Source organism: Schistosoma mansoni, chromosome 7 (assembly GCF_000237925.1).
Source record: "Schistosoma mansoni strain Puerto Rico chromosome 7, complete genome".
NCBI classification, from domain to species: domain Eukaryota; kingdom Metazoa; phylum Platyhelminthes; class Trematoda; order Strigeidida; family Schistosomatidae; genus Schistosoma; species Schistosoma mansoni.
The window spans coordinates 8,193,298-8,209,910 of NC_031501.1; the positions used below are offsets into that span (position 1 = coordinate 8,193,298).

Consider the following 16,613-nt stretch of genomic DNA (forward strand, 5'->3'; position numbering starts at 1 on the left):
AGCAGAAACGTGAAGAACTAACACAACCATCATCGACCTAGCTTCAAGTTATAGCCAGTAGCTCCAGTTAAAGTAAATTTTTATCAAGGTCTAAGTCAACTGAATAGTTAAAATCCATAACCCGTGTGCCTGAATATTTGGAACCTGACAATGTCAAACCTTTAGCTTTTAAGCCATATGCGTCTCCTCCATAAGTTTCACTATCACCACCAGCACATATTATTCTCAAAATGAAGACAGAACCGAAGCAAATATTGTAAGGTACCAGCACATTAACATAACCCCGACGGCATCTTAATTGATGAAAAAATAGTTGTGACAGGGTTTTGTAAAACATCCTTATGGACTACAACTTAATTTAGGTAAGAGTAGGGTTCAAACACCCAAGTCAGTGCAAGACGTAAGTATTAATAACACAGGAAACATAGAATTTGAAAGACATGCCTCCTTTATTATTTCCCAATCTAGACGGCTAGTTGATTTCATAATGAAAAAATGACTTCACAACAGAGGCTAATCTTACCCTCTACAAAATATGTATGGAACTTTCTCTTAAGTATTGCTCTTATATCTACTCAAACATGAATACTACAGACAAGATAATAGTAGATGTCCAAATAGGTTTCACACGCCGACTGTTAGGTTGTGACTTCACTCTAAGATACATGGATATAAGCAACTATTTTTAGGACCTTTATGGTATCGTCGGCTAAGGAGCGATTTAGTACTTCCCTGGAAAGCAATATATGGACTCTTGTTTTTAACCTCTTGCCCAGACATGATCAATGACCCACTTTGCAGACTCAGAAACAACACGTATACACTGCTTATTGTAAAGCATCGCAAACCAATTCTTTGTAAGTTTTTGATAGTGAGGAATAGTTTATTATTGAACAGGTTGCCAATGCCTATCCTTAATGGTGACACCATCATCAAGTTCAAAAGACCAATAACCTTGTTACTTGACTCTAAGGAGCTTCGTCAACTGTCCTTTGCACTTCTGTTCATCAGTAAGATACTTTATTATGGACGGTGTAATATCCAGAAATCATGAATAAAGCGGAACCCATTGTCAATAATATTATTATAATCAATTGATAGAAAACAAGATTTACCCTTCCCATTATTCATTGGTAATTTGCCATGCCCTTTTACTGTGACTCCTGACTCTCAGATTCCGAGTCTTTCTAATGGTCGAAGTAGAATTAAAACACGAAGTTCAGCGAAGGGATCTCTTTTCAACGAATTTATTATCAAGCTGTACAATTGTATATGTATGAAAGTGGTTCATTAAAGTACTAATTCCGTGAGGAAATGTGAACACTAATAACCAAGATTATAATAAGATGAATAAAATGAATAAAATGTTTTGGTTACAATAATTAAAGATCATTAAAAGTCATAGAGGTGTAAAATTAAATAAGATGATTTGATGAGTATTCATGAATAAAATAATGAGAATATGATGACCATAGAATTTATTTACCTTTATTTATTGTAACCAAAACATTTTATTCATTTTAATCATCTTATTATAATCTTGGTTATTAGTGTTCACATTTCCTCACGGAATTAGTACTTGAATAAATCATTTTCATATGTACACGATTGTGCAGCTTGATAATGAATTCGTTGAAAAGAGATCCCTTCGCTGAACTTCGTGTTTTAATTTCGATGTCTGAATGGGAATTATATACCAAAGTAGAATTGTTTTTCCTAAGAGTCATATCTTTTTTTCAATTACGAGTAAACAGGTAGTTGACTAAACTCATGAATGCTGATCAACTATGGCCGATCACAAAAAGCCTAAAATGTCCTTAATAATTATCAGCTGTTCAAGATTTGGTTTCATTACTCTAAAAGTTTCACAGTACTGAACACTTTCATTTTCCTTGATAAGCTGTCTATCTCCAAGCCGCTTATAATGTGACCAATGTAACCAAACTCCCTATTTTGAAGAAATTTATATTCCGTTTCGGGGAAGTCGCTATAGGAAAGTTTGGGGATTTCACCATAATTTTCCCAGAAGAGTACAACGCTTTGGGGTAATTTGTCTGTATTTACTGATAAAACCAGAAACTTTTCAGCAACACGTTTTTCTCAAAAAAAGACCTTTGAGACTTATGTTAATAATTATCCTCATGGCCTAAGACGAAGCACGGAATACAGAGTCATCTCAGAATACATTAGACAACTTGAACATCGCAGATAACAGAGCGAATCTATACTATACACACGAAAAAATGCAGACGAAGACAACCAATGTAGCAGCAGCCTCATAATCAATAAGCCTGAAAGTACACAAAAGAAAATGCAAGATTCTCAAATACAACAGGGAGAACACATGGCAATCACACTTGATTGAGAAACTCTTGAATATATGGAAACGTTCACGCATCTGTATTGCATCATCGATGATTGTGGAGGATATTACGCAGACGTTTAGATGAGGATTGGAAAGCAAGGATCAAATTCCTGCAATTGAGAAGACATCGAATTCAAAATAACTGTCAAGGTGAGAATCTTCAATAAGAAGTTAAGGACGGTCCTACTGTACAGAGCTGAAACGTGTTGAACTACTACAACGATCTCGTAGAAAGTACAGGTATTTATAAACAGTTCTCTACGCAAAATACTCAACATTCACTGGTCGTTTACAATCGGCAACAGCCTTTTATAGAAGAGAACAAACCATCTTTCAGCTGAAGAGGAAAAGACGTTGGAAGTGGATCGGGCATGCATTAAGGAAATCACCAAACTGCGTCATGAGGCAAACCGTAACATGGAATCCGGAAGGTATGCTGACGGAAGGAAGGCAAAAGAACACATAACGTTGGGAAATAAAGGCAGATATGAAAAGGATGAATGGATAATTGAGCGAACTGGAAGGGGTTGTTGAGGACAATTTCGGACAGACAATGCTGTTGGTTGGCAAAGGCTCTCCCACTAGGATTAACAGGTGTAGGTAAGTAAGTAAGTAGGTATCTTCATAGCGGCGTGATATACTAAATAGTTATCCAACCCACAGTACAAATGTTCTAACAATCTGGACCGCTTGTAATATGGAACGAGTAGAGACAGTGAATTCCAAAAAGAAGCTTAGATCGAAGCAATATTCATACATACCGCGAACCCGACAGAGCCTAAAATCACAAAAGGAGGGAGGGTGAAGTTGATGACAAGCAAACATGATGGTTGGGAGACACCTTCATTGTACATAAATCTGTGGTACAGAACATGTTAAATAACGGCTACTTATGTTCAAGTGGGATATGACGAACCAATGGTACTGCTGCAAATTTATTATGCAATATACCTTTTTATGTGACGAGGAATTGGTTACAATTCTCAATAAGTATTCCCATTACAAGCAAAACAAGACAATTGACTAAAAATGAATCCTTTATATGAACCTATAAAATCAATAAAAATAAAATTGAGCATAAATAGCCAAGACCAAAATGGTAGATGGTCATTTTTGCATCAGAATACATTTTTCAGCACTATATTTAAACAACCACACATATTCCTATACTTTCAGCTTTCTTTTTGAACTACCTCCATTTATTTAGCCCATTCATACCTTATTTACGTTTGTTTTCTTGTCGAGGCCATATATTATGGAGAAACTAACGACGTGTAAGTTAACAGGTCTTGGACTTCGGCGTGAAATACACTCATCTATTTGGGTAAATAAAATTTTGACATTAAAGCTGATGTCAGTTCGTGATGATAACCGTTAATGTAATTTATAACCCTAATCGCCAACTGCTTAACCTAATTCTAATTCCTCACACATGGTAATAACTCACATTTGATCCTGGTTATTAGACGAACACTATCAAGGTCATTCTAGCGTCACTAAATGATCATCTGTAAGTTATAGTCCCCCGTTTCCTTCAACCGATCAAAATTTACATGCTTGAAAAGTACTCTAATAAAAAGAACTAAAACAAGTAGTCATAGTTAAAGTATTCCTGAACAAACCACTTGAATTCAATAGGCATGAACACCATCTGCCCTGTTTCTAATTCGCTCGTTTTCTTATCCTCCTTTTCAGCTCACTTCAGAAACGCCACCAAAAACACATATGGAACGCGTGACCCCGTACTGCGTCATCATTAATGCCTCAGACGTTACAAAAGGATTAAAAGTCACTCAACATTACGTGGATTTGTTCTCGACCATCAGTTACACGTAACAACTCATAAAAATCACCAACTCTCATGTTAAAAAGGCGAGTCTCACCACCACTATTTACATTATTATGCGACAAATGTTACTCTCCATAATTTTATGACCAATTTACCTTATAAAATATTAAAGTAACTGAGTAATCCATCACAGTGAAGTCTGTGCCAGCTTCATCGTACCTACAAGCTTGCGCGCACCACGTAATAGACTGTTATTTAAAAACAAATCAAAGTTTCTTATATTTGGAATGAAACGGAATTTTTCTCGCACACATCAATTACATTTAAACTTTAAAACATCTACATCTCAATAATAAACAAAGGTGTTGGTAAGGGTGGTGAACGCAGGCAAGAGAGACGTTCACATCGCTGAATTTAGCGTCATCTATGACATTCATTGTACAACACAAATTATCTGGCATTGAACTCAGAAAAGCGAATGACCGAAGTAATCATTGAAGCTCGGAACTCATTGCAAGAATATTTGGATGGTTCTCTGAAAAACAGCTATCTGTTGAGATAGGACTGTCGTTTAGTGGGAACAAACGAGCCAGACCTTTAACGGTAAATAAATAATCAAGATAAACAGCTCTGTAAGTCTTCGACACTTCATCTCAACCATTCTTGTTGTATTATACTCACCGTTCAATGTTCCTCAACTTCAATCTAAGTATCACATAATCGATAATAATGGAAAGGACGATTGTATCAGTATAATAATAATAATAATAATATATATTCTGAAAATAATATTTACAGAATTCACAACAGTTTACAGGCATGATCAGATTGTTATAAAAATCAACATTTAATGTAGAGAGAAAACATGAAATATAAGAAAGTTTTATGTTTGCTGGTTTAGTATTTGATAAATAGTTTATATATGGCAGGCCAATGCAACACCAGGGAACTTGTCATTTTTTCTTAATTGGATAGCCTGATGTTCTGTAAGGTTATTTCTAGTGCCAAAGCGAGTTATTGATAATTATCTACAACTAGAGAAAGTAAGATTAAAGCAAAGAGCACGGAACAACAAAACAATGATAGCACGTAAGAGGTTAAACACTTAAAGTTCCGATAATCTCACTTGTGGAGTAATATACACTTACAGGCGCTAGAGCATTCAATGCATTTTCAGAGGAGCAAAAGGCATTAATTGAGCGAACAAACAACTGGAGAGAGTTTAACATATGGATAGTTTGAGGTAAATTATTCCAGAGCCTAGAAAACTTACAGGCAAAGTAATTCATATAGAGAGAAGATGTAGAATATGTTTGTTTGGCTAAAGACAAGGAGTTACGAATGTCGTAATGTGAGGCTTTAGCATATTGAATCGCCTGGCTGGATGTGAAGGAGAATTTGTTCAGTATTTTGAAAAAGAAGATAAGGTTAAGTTTGAATCTCTTCTTCCATAAAGGGTCAAGCCCTAGCTTACTACACCTCGAATTATATGTCAAGACACTATCAGTTCCAAGAGTACGAAGTGTAAATCGTCTCTGTACTGATTCCAGTCTTAATTTATCCTTTATGCGCGTGCTACTAAGGAGAAACGCGCAGTATTCGAGGAGTGGTTGAACACAAACTTTGTACATTAATATACGAGATTCACTGTTATGAAGGTTTCGAGTTATGTAACCTATAAGGCGTTGAGACTTGGAAGTTTGTTTCATTATCTGTTAGGTAAACGACAAGTCGTAGGTGTACTTAAGACTTAGATCTACTACTGAGTGTAACCTAGATGACATTTCACCATTTATGGTAAGATCGAGGTTGAGTGATGTATCACCGAAGCATAACCAACCACATTTAGCCATATTGAGCTCCAGTTGCCATTTCGAGCACCACTGTGCTACATTGTTAAGCTGCGAGCTGATGCAATTTTGAATATTGTTCAGCTCATGTGGAGAAAATGAATACACCACCTTAAGATCGTCTGCATACAAGAGGGACTTACCCACACTAAAACACTCACAAAAATCATTATTGAAAACTAAAAAGAGCAAAGGACCTAAGACTCTACCCTGAATTACCCCACTTCTAACAGGGACGGCATTCGACAATGAAGAGTTGATTTTAACTGTTTGACGTCGATTGCTGAGGAAGGAATCAAACCAGGCTAGTAACGGGTTTTGGACCCCATAAGATGCGAGTTCACCTGTGAGAAGTTGGTGGTTGACCATGTCGAAGGCCTTAGAAATGTCCAGGTATAGCACTAATACTAGATATCCTTGGCCACGAAGAGAATAGACTAGATTAAAGGAGTCAAAGTGACATGTCATACAAGATCGATTTTTAAAAAATCCATGTTGCGTATCATTGATAACTTTTTCAGTCAATAAATAGTTGGATAGTTCGTCACTAATAATTTTTCCATAATCCTAGAGATAACTGGAGTAATATTGATCGGACGATAGTTGTTCATGTCAGTCTTATCTCCAGAATTGTAACGTGGTATGATGTACGCGGTTTTTCAACGGTCAGGATAAGGGAGAGTAAACAGCTTAAGAAGAACTGGGATATGTGGATCGCCATATTTGTAGAGAAATGACCAAATTCCGTCTGCTCCGTGACCTCTCGAAACCTTGAGGTTATTTATAACCTTACTAATTTCCAGACATGTGAAGGAGATAGATTTAATTGAGTTACCAGTCATGCATATAACTCTTGAAACAGCGCCATTTATGGATTCTTTGACATTTGCAAAATTACCACTGAAAAGGTGTGCTCTAGTTATAGGGTCATATATAAAACTGTTATTATGCAGGATGCATGGTATATCAACATTTTGAGTTGATTTAGAGCGTTTATTGAAAAGGAGAATTAGGTTTTGCTAGTACTTAGTGCTAATGGCTCTTCAGTAATGGCTTTTAACTTATGTTTCTCTTTAATTTGGTTAAAAATTATTGTTATTTGTGCAACTGCTTGAAGTCAATTGATTTAAAATAACGTTTCTGTAGGCGTCTTAGTTTATTACGATATTTAGCTGGTATATATAACTCGTAAGGTTTACTAATCCTGTAAGTCTTAATTGGTGCACAGGAATCTAGACAAGAGTTAACGATCAAATAGAATATGTTGATGGCATCTGTGAGACTATTACATGAGAAGAATTCATCCCAGTCTGAGAGTTTGTATGGTGAGCGCAAGAGGTTCCAGTTTGCATGCTTATAGTCTCTATATTTGCAGGTTTTTTGAATTGGTCGGTTATAAGAGGGATAGATAGGGAGAGCACAAGCTACTATCTTATGATCACTGCTTTCAAATTCGTTGCATACTTGTACAGAGGGTGGGATGACATCTCTATTAAATATTAGATCAAGTATATTATCACCTCTTGTTGGGGTACGAACCCACTGTGACCAGCAGTACAGGTCAAGGATTGACGAAAATCCATCATTGGTTGACTGACAACTACCGGTACTCCAGTTAATCCCAGGATAATTGAAATCACCAGTTATAATCTTAGCACTAAATTTAAGAGTAGATGCGTGTATAAATGCATTGATAATAAGATCATTGAAATTATCCGAACTATCAGGAGCTCTGTATATACATCCTAGGAGAAGACTATGATTCAGGGTGTTGATTGATATCCAGACCGATTCTGGTAAACTATTCAAGACACCATCTTCAACTGTTAGTTGTTAAGTTATCCAAAGCAAATATAAGACAACCACCTCCTCGCTTAGTTTCTCTGTCACAGCGATAGAGTCGATAGTTCTGGATATTTAATCCGGAATCAGATACTGCTGGATAGCACCATGTTTCAGTGATAAGTATAAAAGAAGGCTTGGCTAGAAAAGCTAAGATTCTCAAGGCTGAAATTCTGTTCAGAAGTGAACGTGCGTTAATAAGTAATAAGTTTAAAAAGGGAGTATGGAGTTAAAAAAAAACCGAGAGCCTCCCTATCGATGGTATGAGTTCTAGATATGCCTGAACTATGGTTTAATGTGTTTGCCTGATCGTATGCGCTATAGCTTGAGCGAACTGTAGTGCTAGTGGAACAAGGGATTTCTGGAAGCCGAAAAAAATCATTATTTTGGTAAGGTGGATTAATTTGTTGAAATTGTCTTGGTGGGCAGTTACGACAGACGCCTGCTAGTTGGGGTTGCGTTGATGGTTCGTAACCTAGTATTCCATCTTCTCCATTGCGAAAGTGATGATAAGAGTTACATTTTGCAGGTTTAGTATTTATAACATTTGAGGGTAACCATGGGACACGTTGGTTCATTGCCGTCTGTCTGATAGTAGGCCTGCTTACATGATGGTTGTAGTGGCCGTCTCCTTTGACGTTTAAACGAAATATGTCCTTATAACCTCCTTTACGACGAGTAGGTATAAGCATGGTTTCAGAAATTATACTTATGTTTGGTAAGGCCGTTGAAATATTTTTGGTATTCGGTCTAGAACCAGAAGGTTTTTTATTTACTTTCTTCTTAATTGGTACATTCTTTTTAGGTTTAGCAGTGTCTTTATGAGCCTTCACAATAGAATCAGGCGTTCGATCCTTGGCTTCCGATATTACACTGGAAAGAATGACATTAGAGTCTCCATCAGATATGTCCTGGTTATCTAGGGCCACTAGGGTTATGAGAGTCAAACTAGCACACTGCATTGGTACATCAGTACACTGAATAACATGAAATTAGTTAGCTGCACCATTGGGTTCAGCTGCTGACGCAATCACATTTGTTGTGACCTTAACGATGTTATTTTCGTTAAGGGTGCGCTTTTGCGTTAGTCTTTGGTTGATGGTTTTGTCTTAGACTATACGAGCGTTTTTAAACTTCGTATGCGCACAGACTAGCTGTTCAGATTCTTTCAAACTTTCCGCTAATAAATGGTAATCGAACCTAAACAGGATAGGGCATGAGTATTTTCGATGCTTTTTGTTAAGTCGGATACGTTGGCATGGATTGTCCTGGAGATTAGCTGCCTTTAGTATCGAGTTTCTTACAGTTTTAATGGCAACTTTGTCAGGTATATTATATATAACCATATTATTTCGAGAGATTATTCGCTTGGTGACTTCACTAGCTATCAAGTCAATAACGGATTCTACTTTGATCCTGTCTTCGAGTTCAGAAGTAACTATATCCTTGGACAACAGTAGTCGAAGTGGTGACAGTGTCTTTAGTTCTAGTTTAAGATCATCATGCTTTAATAAAGAGCCCGCAAGTGACTCCACTTTAGAACGCATATCACTTAATTGCTTTAAGACAGAGGCTATTTCGCTCTTAATACGATCGATACCATCTGTTTGTGAGTTAGAACTCACTATTAAGTTAGACATAGAGTCATCCAGCAACGTGTTTGGAATAAGTCCACTCCCACTATTATCTGGTGCAACAGGAGTTGCAGAGCATGGGGTATAGGTAAGACCAGAGTTGTTAATATCTGAAGAAATAGGACTTTTTCGAGCTCGTTTTTGTGTCAGTCGAACCATTTTTCTTCAAGGGTTAACTGAATGTTATTATTGATTACTAAACTAGGGTTTAACGATGTATAAGCACTTTGTAATAAATACCGTGTGATCGTAACGCAAACTTCAAACGTATCGATCACCTCAAAGCTGCGTACTTAAAAGGAAAACCGATCCATATCGATGTTCCTTCGATACAATCGACTAGCATGAACCTCACAATAACGACTCCTAACCCGATAACCAACAGTCGCCATTACACTCTGAAGGTACCTAACAACTGAATTATATAACGAGTTCTGGCAAAGAAAAAGGTTTCCAGAACATTCTTATGAATACTACACATAAGACACTACATAACATTTAGTTTTATCTGTAATTTTTGTTTAATTGTGAAAGAAAAACTATTTGTAATGTGCTTATACATATTTGTCTTTTTATACAGAGAAAACAAAAAGTTTTACTTTTTGTTGCTTATATACTTGCTCATATGTGTGCACTTTTATTATTTTTAAAAGTAAATAGAAAAGTATCCTTCTGCGAAAGCCGTTTTCACGCCATTGTATGTTTACGAAACTTATGTACGGGTGTAGTTCGATAGGGATCAACATATCTTTCTTTATTTTCAGGGCGGTTGAATAGACAAAGAAACCGACAAAGCTCACGATAAATTGAAATTTTCATTGTACCTGTTTTTCATCACTATAATGTACCACATGGCCTCTAATAGTAGGAAAAGACGACTGGACCTTGCTGAACATAACGAGCTAACAGCCGAGTTTTTGCAAATGACAAAATCGTTGGGTTCAAATTTTTGACTGACCAGATCTTACGGTTATCACTATTTCACACTAGGGGAAGTAATCTGTGTCGGTGAAAAAATCACCAAAATCAATAGTTCTATAAGTCTTCGACACTTCATGTCAACCCCATTTGTTGCAATATATTCACCTAGTTCAAGGCACTCAGTCACGCAGTCGCACCACATCACGAGTAAGTACGCTGTGTTCAATGTCTTTCAAAATCCCCAGACAGTTTGGGTTAGTCACTTCCCGATATGTTGATAGCCTCTCAAATATATATTCGAACGTCCCCGCTTTTGACTTTTTATTTGACTAGATTGGTATATGTTGATTATAGTGAGCGTTACCGGTTAACATGTCGTCGAACTCCGAATGCTGGTTACTTTTTGGGGATGAGTCAGAAATGATGTCTCACACCTGTTTATAAACTGCTAGTCGTTTCTTTTCGCAATCTTACATATCATTTTTTACTTCAATTGTTACTTATTGTGAAATTGTTACATATTGTTGTATAGTTTTTCGTCCTTTACTGCTATACTTTATATTCATCATGATCCAACAGACTCCTAAGTTATTTATGATGAAGGTTCTTTCATCAACCTCATTTCAACTAATGGCCTTTGCAGCCGACAACATCAAAGCCTCTTTCTGCTACGCGTAAGCGGACGTCTACGAGCACGACGTTACAGATTCTCGTGCTCGATTTCTCGCTGTAGTGAAGGTACTCCTGTTTGTTTTTTGCACCGTAAAGACCATTCACGAATCACATAGAACTTTATAAACGACATTGCTGTTTAATACACGCCAAATTGTTCATTCGGACACTCACATAATGACAGCTCGTACACATACATTTGAATGTGTGTTTAGTCAAAATTGAAAACAGTCTAGAATTGCTCGACACGTATGAGGAAATCCATTTGTAATTCAATGTGACAGTAATAGCTTTTGTCCACGAACTTCGGCTTGATAATCTTCACACGTTTCGAGGACACTTCTGTAATATCCCGTGGAGATTCATGAATGGTAACTTTAGGAACTGATTCTGAACAAATATGATACGTTTATTTCCTATTATATAAATGCTTAGTAACCTAACTATTCATAATATTGATCCTTTTATTATGAGCTTTATTTTGTCCCATAGACTATTAGTGTACGATTTACCATTAGTCAGTTATACACAATCTATTAAAGACCGTTCCCGCTTTTCATAGCCACATTTAGCTGAATCTTGTACAAATGTTATTTTTTATTCTATGGCACAATGTGTGCTGTTTGTTTGGTTTATAAACCCAGTATGTTTGAGAATAATGAATTATATTGCGGAGGATGTTATTGGTGTTCTTGTCTTAACTGGCTGGGTTAGGCAGATAGCAGGACCGACAAGTGCTCTAGACTTTTCATACAGGTTTTGTGTATCATTGAATGATCAATAAATTCACTCCTCTCAAACTAGCGGTCTTATCGCATTCATACATTAACTGGGCACTACAGAAATCGATAAAACAACTTCTGACTTCAGGAGTGAGAAACTAGAGGAGATTGCTTAACGAACTCAGGATCGCACTTGCTATCTGTAATGTAATAACTCAACACACCATAATGTAAATAACGAGCGTATATATATAGCAAAACGGTAAAACAGATGAAGGCTCAATAAGAACGGGTTCATCTTTCATTATAGTTGGTTGATATTTCGAGCAGAGTTTATGGGTTTTGCACATTTTTCACTAAAGTAATATCTAGTTTTTTTCGTGTTATTGACTGATGATACGAAGTAGCTCCAAAGCCTCATGTGATGTGTGCCAGTAAATGTTGTGCAGGAATGTGTAGTGATCTGAAGAAAACTGAATAGAAATCGGTTTTTGATAATTTAGAAGAGGCAATACGAAATATTTGACCAAGAAAAACTATAGAAGTACGCTTGATAGCTGAATGAAAATTGGAGATTAGTTTATTCGGTGTATGAACGGTTTTGTGAGAGAAAAACAAATACAGTTGGCTAGGTTTCATAGTGTTTTGATTTATTTTGAGAATCTTCGATATGAGATGGACAATGTTATGAATAAAACTAGCAAAAAACTTACTGATGTTTCGACTTCATGATTTAGCTGTTATTAATAATTGAAAGCATTTGAATTTTCGATCACGGATGAACATAGATTTGACCTGTCTTATAGTTAAAGAAGAATAGCTGTAGTTATTGATATTTCAAGAAAAATATATCTGTCGAGTATGATACTGCTTTAGTTTGTTGAGCCATTCAGCTTATCTGATAATGAAATTGAGACTATTGAAGTCAATGATTTTCGTTTACATCCTCCTAATACATATCGAAAACCATGTTTGATGAAATTCAAACGATAAACAAAAGTTGCTTAGCATCAGAACGAAGGGAAAAGAATAATCTAAATACTGTTTATATGTCCTCATTATGAAGTTTAATTACACTTGATACTGATGTACACAATCACGATTTCCTAAATGGACATCCGATAATCCAACAAAAGAAATAATAATTCAGAAAAAGTAATACGGCGTACCTAGTGATTCATATTGTAATAAGAATCTGTTAGTTTTATAATATCGTAAGATTTTTAAGCATAAATCTTACGTTAGTTGAGGTTACGAAAGCTAAACAGAAAAAAATCTTCAAATAATTCAATGAAATGACCTTATTGAAACGCAGACGTCTGGTAGTCACTCACATTGTAACACCTTTGTTATATGACCATAGAATGTAGTTATTTGATATTTTGCTCTCTATTTTGTCTATATATATAATGGTAGTAAAGACATTGACAACTATTTTAAAATAGCTGTAAAAATGGTTCGGTGGAAAGAACAAATCGCCTTCTTATTCGCAATGGTTAATTGTGAGTGAAGATTAATTTTCCAGTATTTATTAATAATAAAAAAATTCCAAACAAATGGTGGAAATTTATTGCGATTAAATAGAAAGCATGATTTGTGCGTTGTGAAAACTGAGAAATTTCATAAGATATAGCGAGCGATCTCGAGTAAAATAAAGCTAATGAAAGGAATTGCTAAAAGTTCATCAGCTCAACAATAACATAATTTAATAGTGAGCTATTCAAAACTTCACCTACTCCATCTATAGATGAGCAGTATTTTAAACTAACTAATTTTCATTTGTCACAACACTGGGATCAATAAGTTAGGAATATCAGTCAATCTTCACTCACATTTTCATTCAATGTATTGCGTTGATAAATTTAGTTAGTATGACATAGAATAGGAGGTAATTCAACGTCAGAAACTCACGTGGTTTATATTGGATTATCGTAAAATTAACTTTGTTGAGAAGAAAAAATATTTGTCACATGTATCTTGTTATGGGGAATGAATATGTTATACACGGTTTTACAAAAACCACAAACTGTGCCTGTTTCTCTCCTACAACTTGTTCATATTTCTCCTCATGTTTTACCAATTTCGCTAGTAATCACATCTCTACACACGGTCAATGGACAGCATGAGCCTGCATATTTGGAAACAAATATGATTGCAAGTGAGTGTGATTATTATAATTAATAATAGACATTCAAGTATAATGTTCTCAGTATCAGCAGTTGCTTCAATTCTCTCTAACTTACCGCATTCCTTGAGCGATCATTCCCTGCTCGTGATATAATTCATTTTTGCTGTTCTCATGAAAAGGAAGACCAGTGAAATCACTGTAGGTTGGTTGTGACTGCACACACTGCAATTTATTTCACTGATAAAACAAAGAATTCTCCACGAGGTAAATTATTCGTGGCATCACTCGACTAAATCACCGAGTGAAAAAAACACGGTTCGAGTGATATCAACAGTGTATGAATCGACGGCAAACCGACACAGATTCCTACTTAGAGTTACATATGGAAATCTATAGTATTCAGAGATGCACCTACTGCAAGAAGGCGAGTGGAGAAGTTGTATGAAAGCACTTTCTGAAAAGTGGTGATAAGGGTAACTAGATAGAAAGCAATTAATTATTCAGAACCAATACAACCACTCACATGTGTGCATTTCTGGTGGATTATCCTAAGCGCACTTGATATTCCAGTATCATCAGCTTTATAGTTTCGTATAAGCTAGATAGTAGTTCATCAAATGTTGGTATATCCACCAATTATGCTGTATCTTATCCTTGGAATTTTTCAAGCTCACTCAGAAAATGAAGATAATAAGTGTCCTCGTATACGCAAAGACAGAGCGCTCCAAAGACACATTTGACATCGAAAGAATCAGTTGGGGCATTAGCTGTCTTGATGCCCTTATCTATTTCATACACCCCTGAGCAAGTGAAGTTGTTGGCAGAGATAGAGGCATTACGTTTGTTCTCACAATTAAGTGCATTACGTAATACCATCCGTTCAGAATGGTATGTGTATGCTGGTCAGTATGCATTTTTCAGTGCACATAAGTATGTTGCTCGTTGCCTGCTTGAACCAGTGTTCGATAGCCACTGAGAAACATCGACGCACATCAAGCCTGTTAAGAAAGTACAACGTAGCTTATTGAGGAGGACCATACTTCACCCGATCGACAATCAACACTGAGGACGGTACGTGTGTTTACTTGTGTTTTCCCAGATATATATAGTCGAAATCTTAATTACCAACGTGCATCTTAAATTGCAGTAAGTGATCTCAATGTTGTCCAATGAAAATGGTCCATTTTGTAAAACAGAGTTTGTATCAGCCTGTTCAGATAATTACACAGAGGTAAAATATCTTTGTTGTTAGCAGACTATCAGTTTATCGAGTACAGAAGTCTGATATTCAGCGTCATGAATGTCATCATATTGGATTAGCAGTCACACTTAATAAATGAATTGCACCATATTAAAACTCTAAATTCTAATTATTTTCGTTTTCGGACAGATGATAGAAATACAAATACTTTCCGCGTTATTCAAGAACAGACAGCATTCATGGCTTTTGAGTGGAAACCAATGGCACACAAAGATTTTAATTATGTTTTTTTGGTCCAAGATGTATACTTTTGGTCTGATGTAACGGCGAAAGTTTACGAGGGCAATATGGGTTTATTGGAGGCTATTGGCGAACCGTGCGAAGTTTCAAAATATCGCGCTGAGGGCCACAACGGAAACATCTTTTTTTCTCATTTCCAGACCTACGACATAACATACAAAAGAGGTGAGCTGTTTCTTAGCTGTTATCAAACGGTCATATTCCCAATATCTTTTCAATCTTCATCACAGTTGAAGGAGGTTTGAATTCTCTAATGATATTTTTAAAGATCACATGTTTGATGGGATATTGGTTGTGTTTTTTGTGATGAATGTCAGTCTCTAGATACGTTGTGACAAAGACACAGTACTGCTCCGTTTGATAGACTTATCAACAAATAACTATGTTCACCAGCTGTAACAATGTCACAGTGCATTCACTTAGTGCTCTCATTGTTTGTTCTATTCATTCCTAGTTCCGAGAATCGAGAATGTTCAAATTGGGTTGCTGTCAAGTCCGTACCGACATTTGATGTGGAAAAGAGAAAGATCAGCCTGTGAACCAACTGATTCGACCATTATATTCAGAGGATATTCAACACAACAACTGCAAATGTTTACTATCTCGAGTGACAAGGTTGAGCATTATGTGAAGGACTTCCAAACAGAGGAAGGAATTGAAGAAGTGTTCATCCTATTCAACAAACATGGGAACCGGTTCTCTCTACCGACGATGGGTAACATTTTATTACGTTTTCTTTTGCATTGCAAGATTTTTCTAGCAAACAAGGTTGCGTAAGTGGAAAGCTGTGTGCATATGTAATGAAATTGCACATGTTTATCAGTCGGCAAATGTGAAAGTCATATTGATCAAGATGGTTGTCTACGTTCTCACCTGATTCACGAATATGTGATTAAGACATGCGGTCTGAAGAATGTTGCCCCTAAATAAGCTAACAGTTTCTGCGATTACAGGGATGTCGAAGCCATTCACTGACAGTTACCTGCATGATCGTGCATGGTCACAGTTCAACGGTCGCTCCAATTAGATGAAAAATGTTGACATAGAGATAAAATATAACTAGAATAGATGAGCTGGTCTAGTGAACATCAACGTTGCATAAGATTTTGAGTTTTTGGATGTGATGAGATGATTTGACCATGACAGTTGGATCAAATCCCTAAGTAAGCATTTACTTCGAATTGAGTTC

The 16,613-nt window shown here is 36.3% G+C and overlaps 1 protein-coding gene across 1 annotated transcript; it reads left to right on the forward strand.

Annotated features, from left to right (window-relative positions):
- Window positions 1-13,784: 13,784 nt before the first annotated feature.
- On the forward strand, window positions 13,785-16,354 carry Smp_121240 (hypothetical protein; the record flags this gene model as incomplete). Its single annotated transcript, XM_018798760.1, has 4 exons — window positions 13,785-13,953; window positions 15,314-15,589; window positions 15,879-16,139; window positions 16,248-16,354. The coding sequence occupies 4 exons, from the start codon at window positions 13,785-13,787 to the stop codon at window positions 16,352-16,354; spliced, it is 813 nt and encodes a 270-aa protein (XP_018653670.1).
- Between the last annotated feature and the right edge of the window lie 259 nt (window positions 16,355-16,613).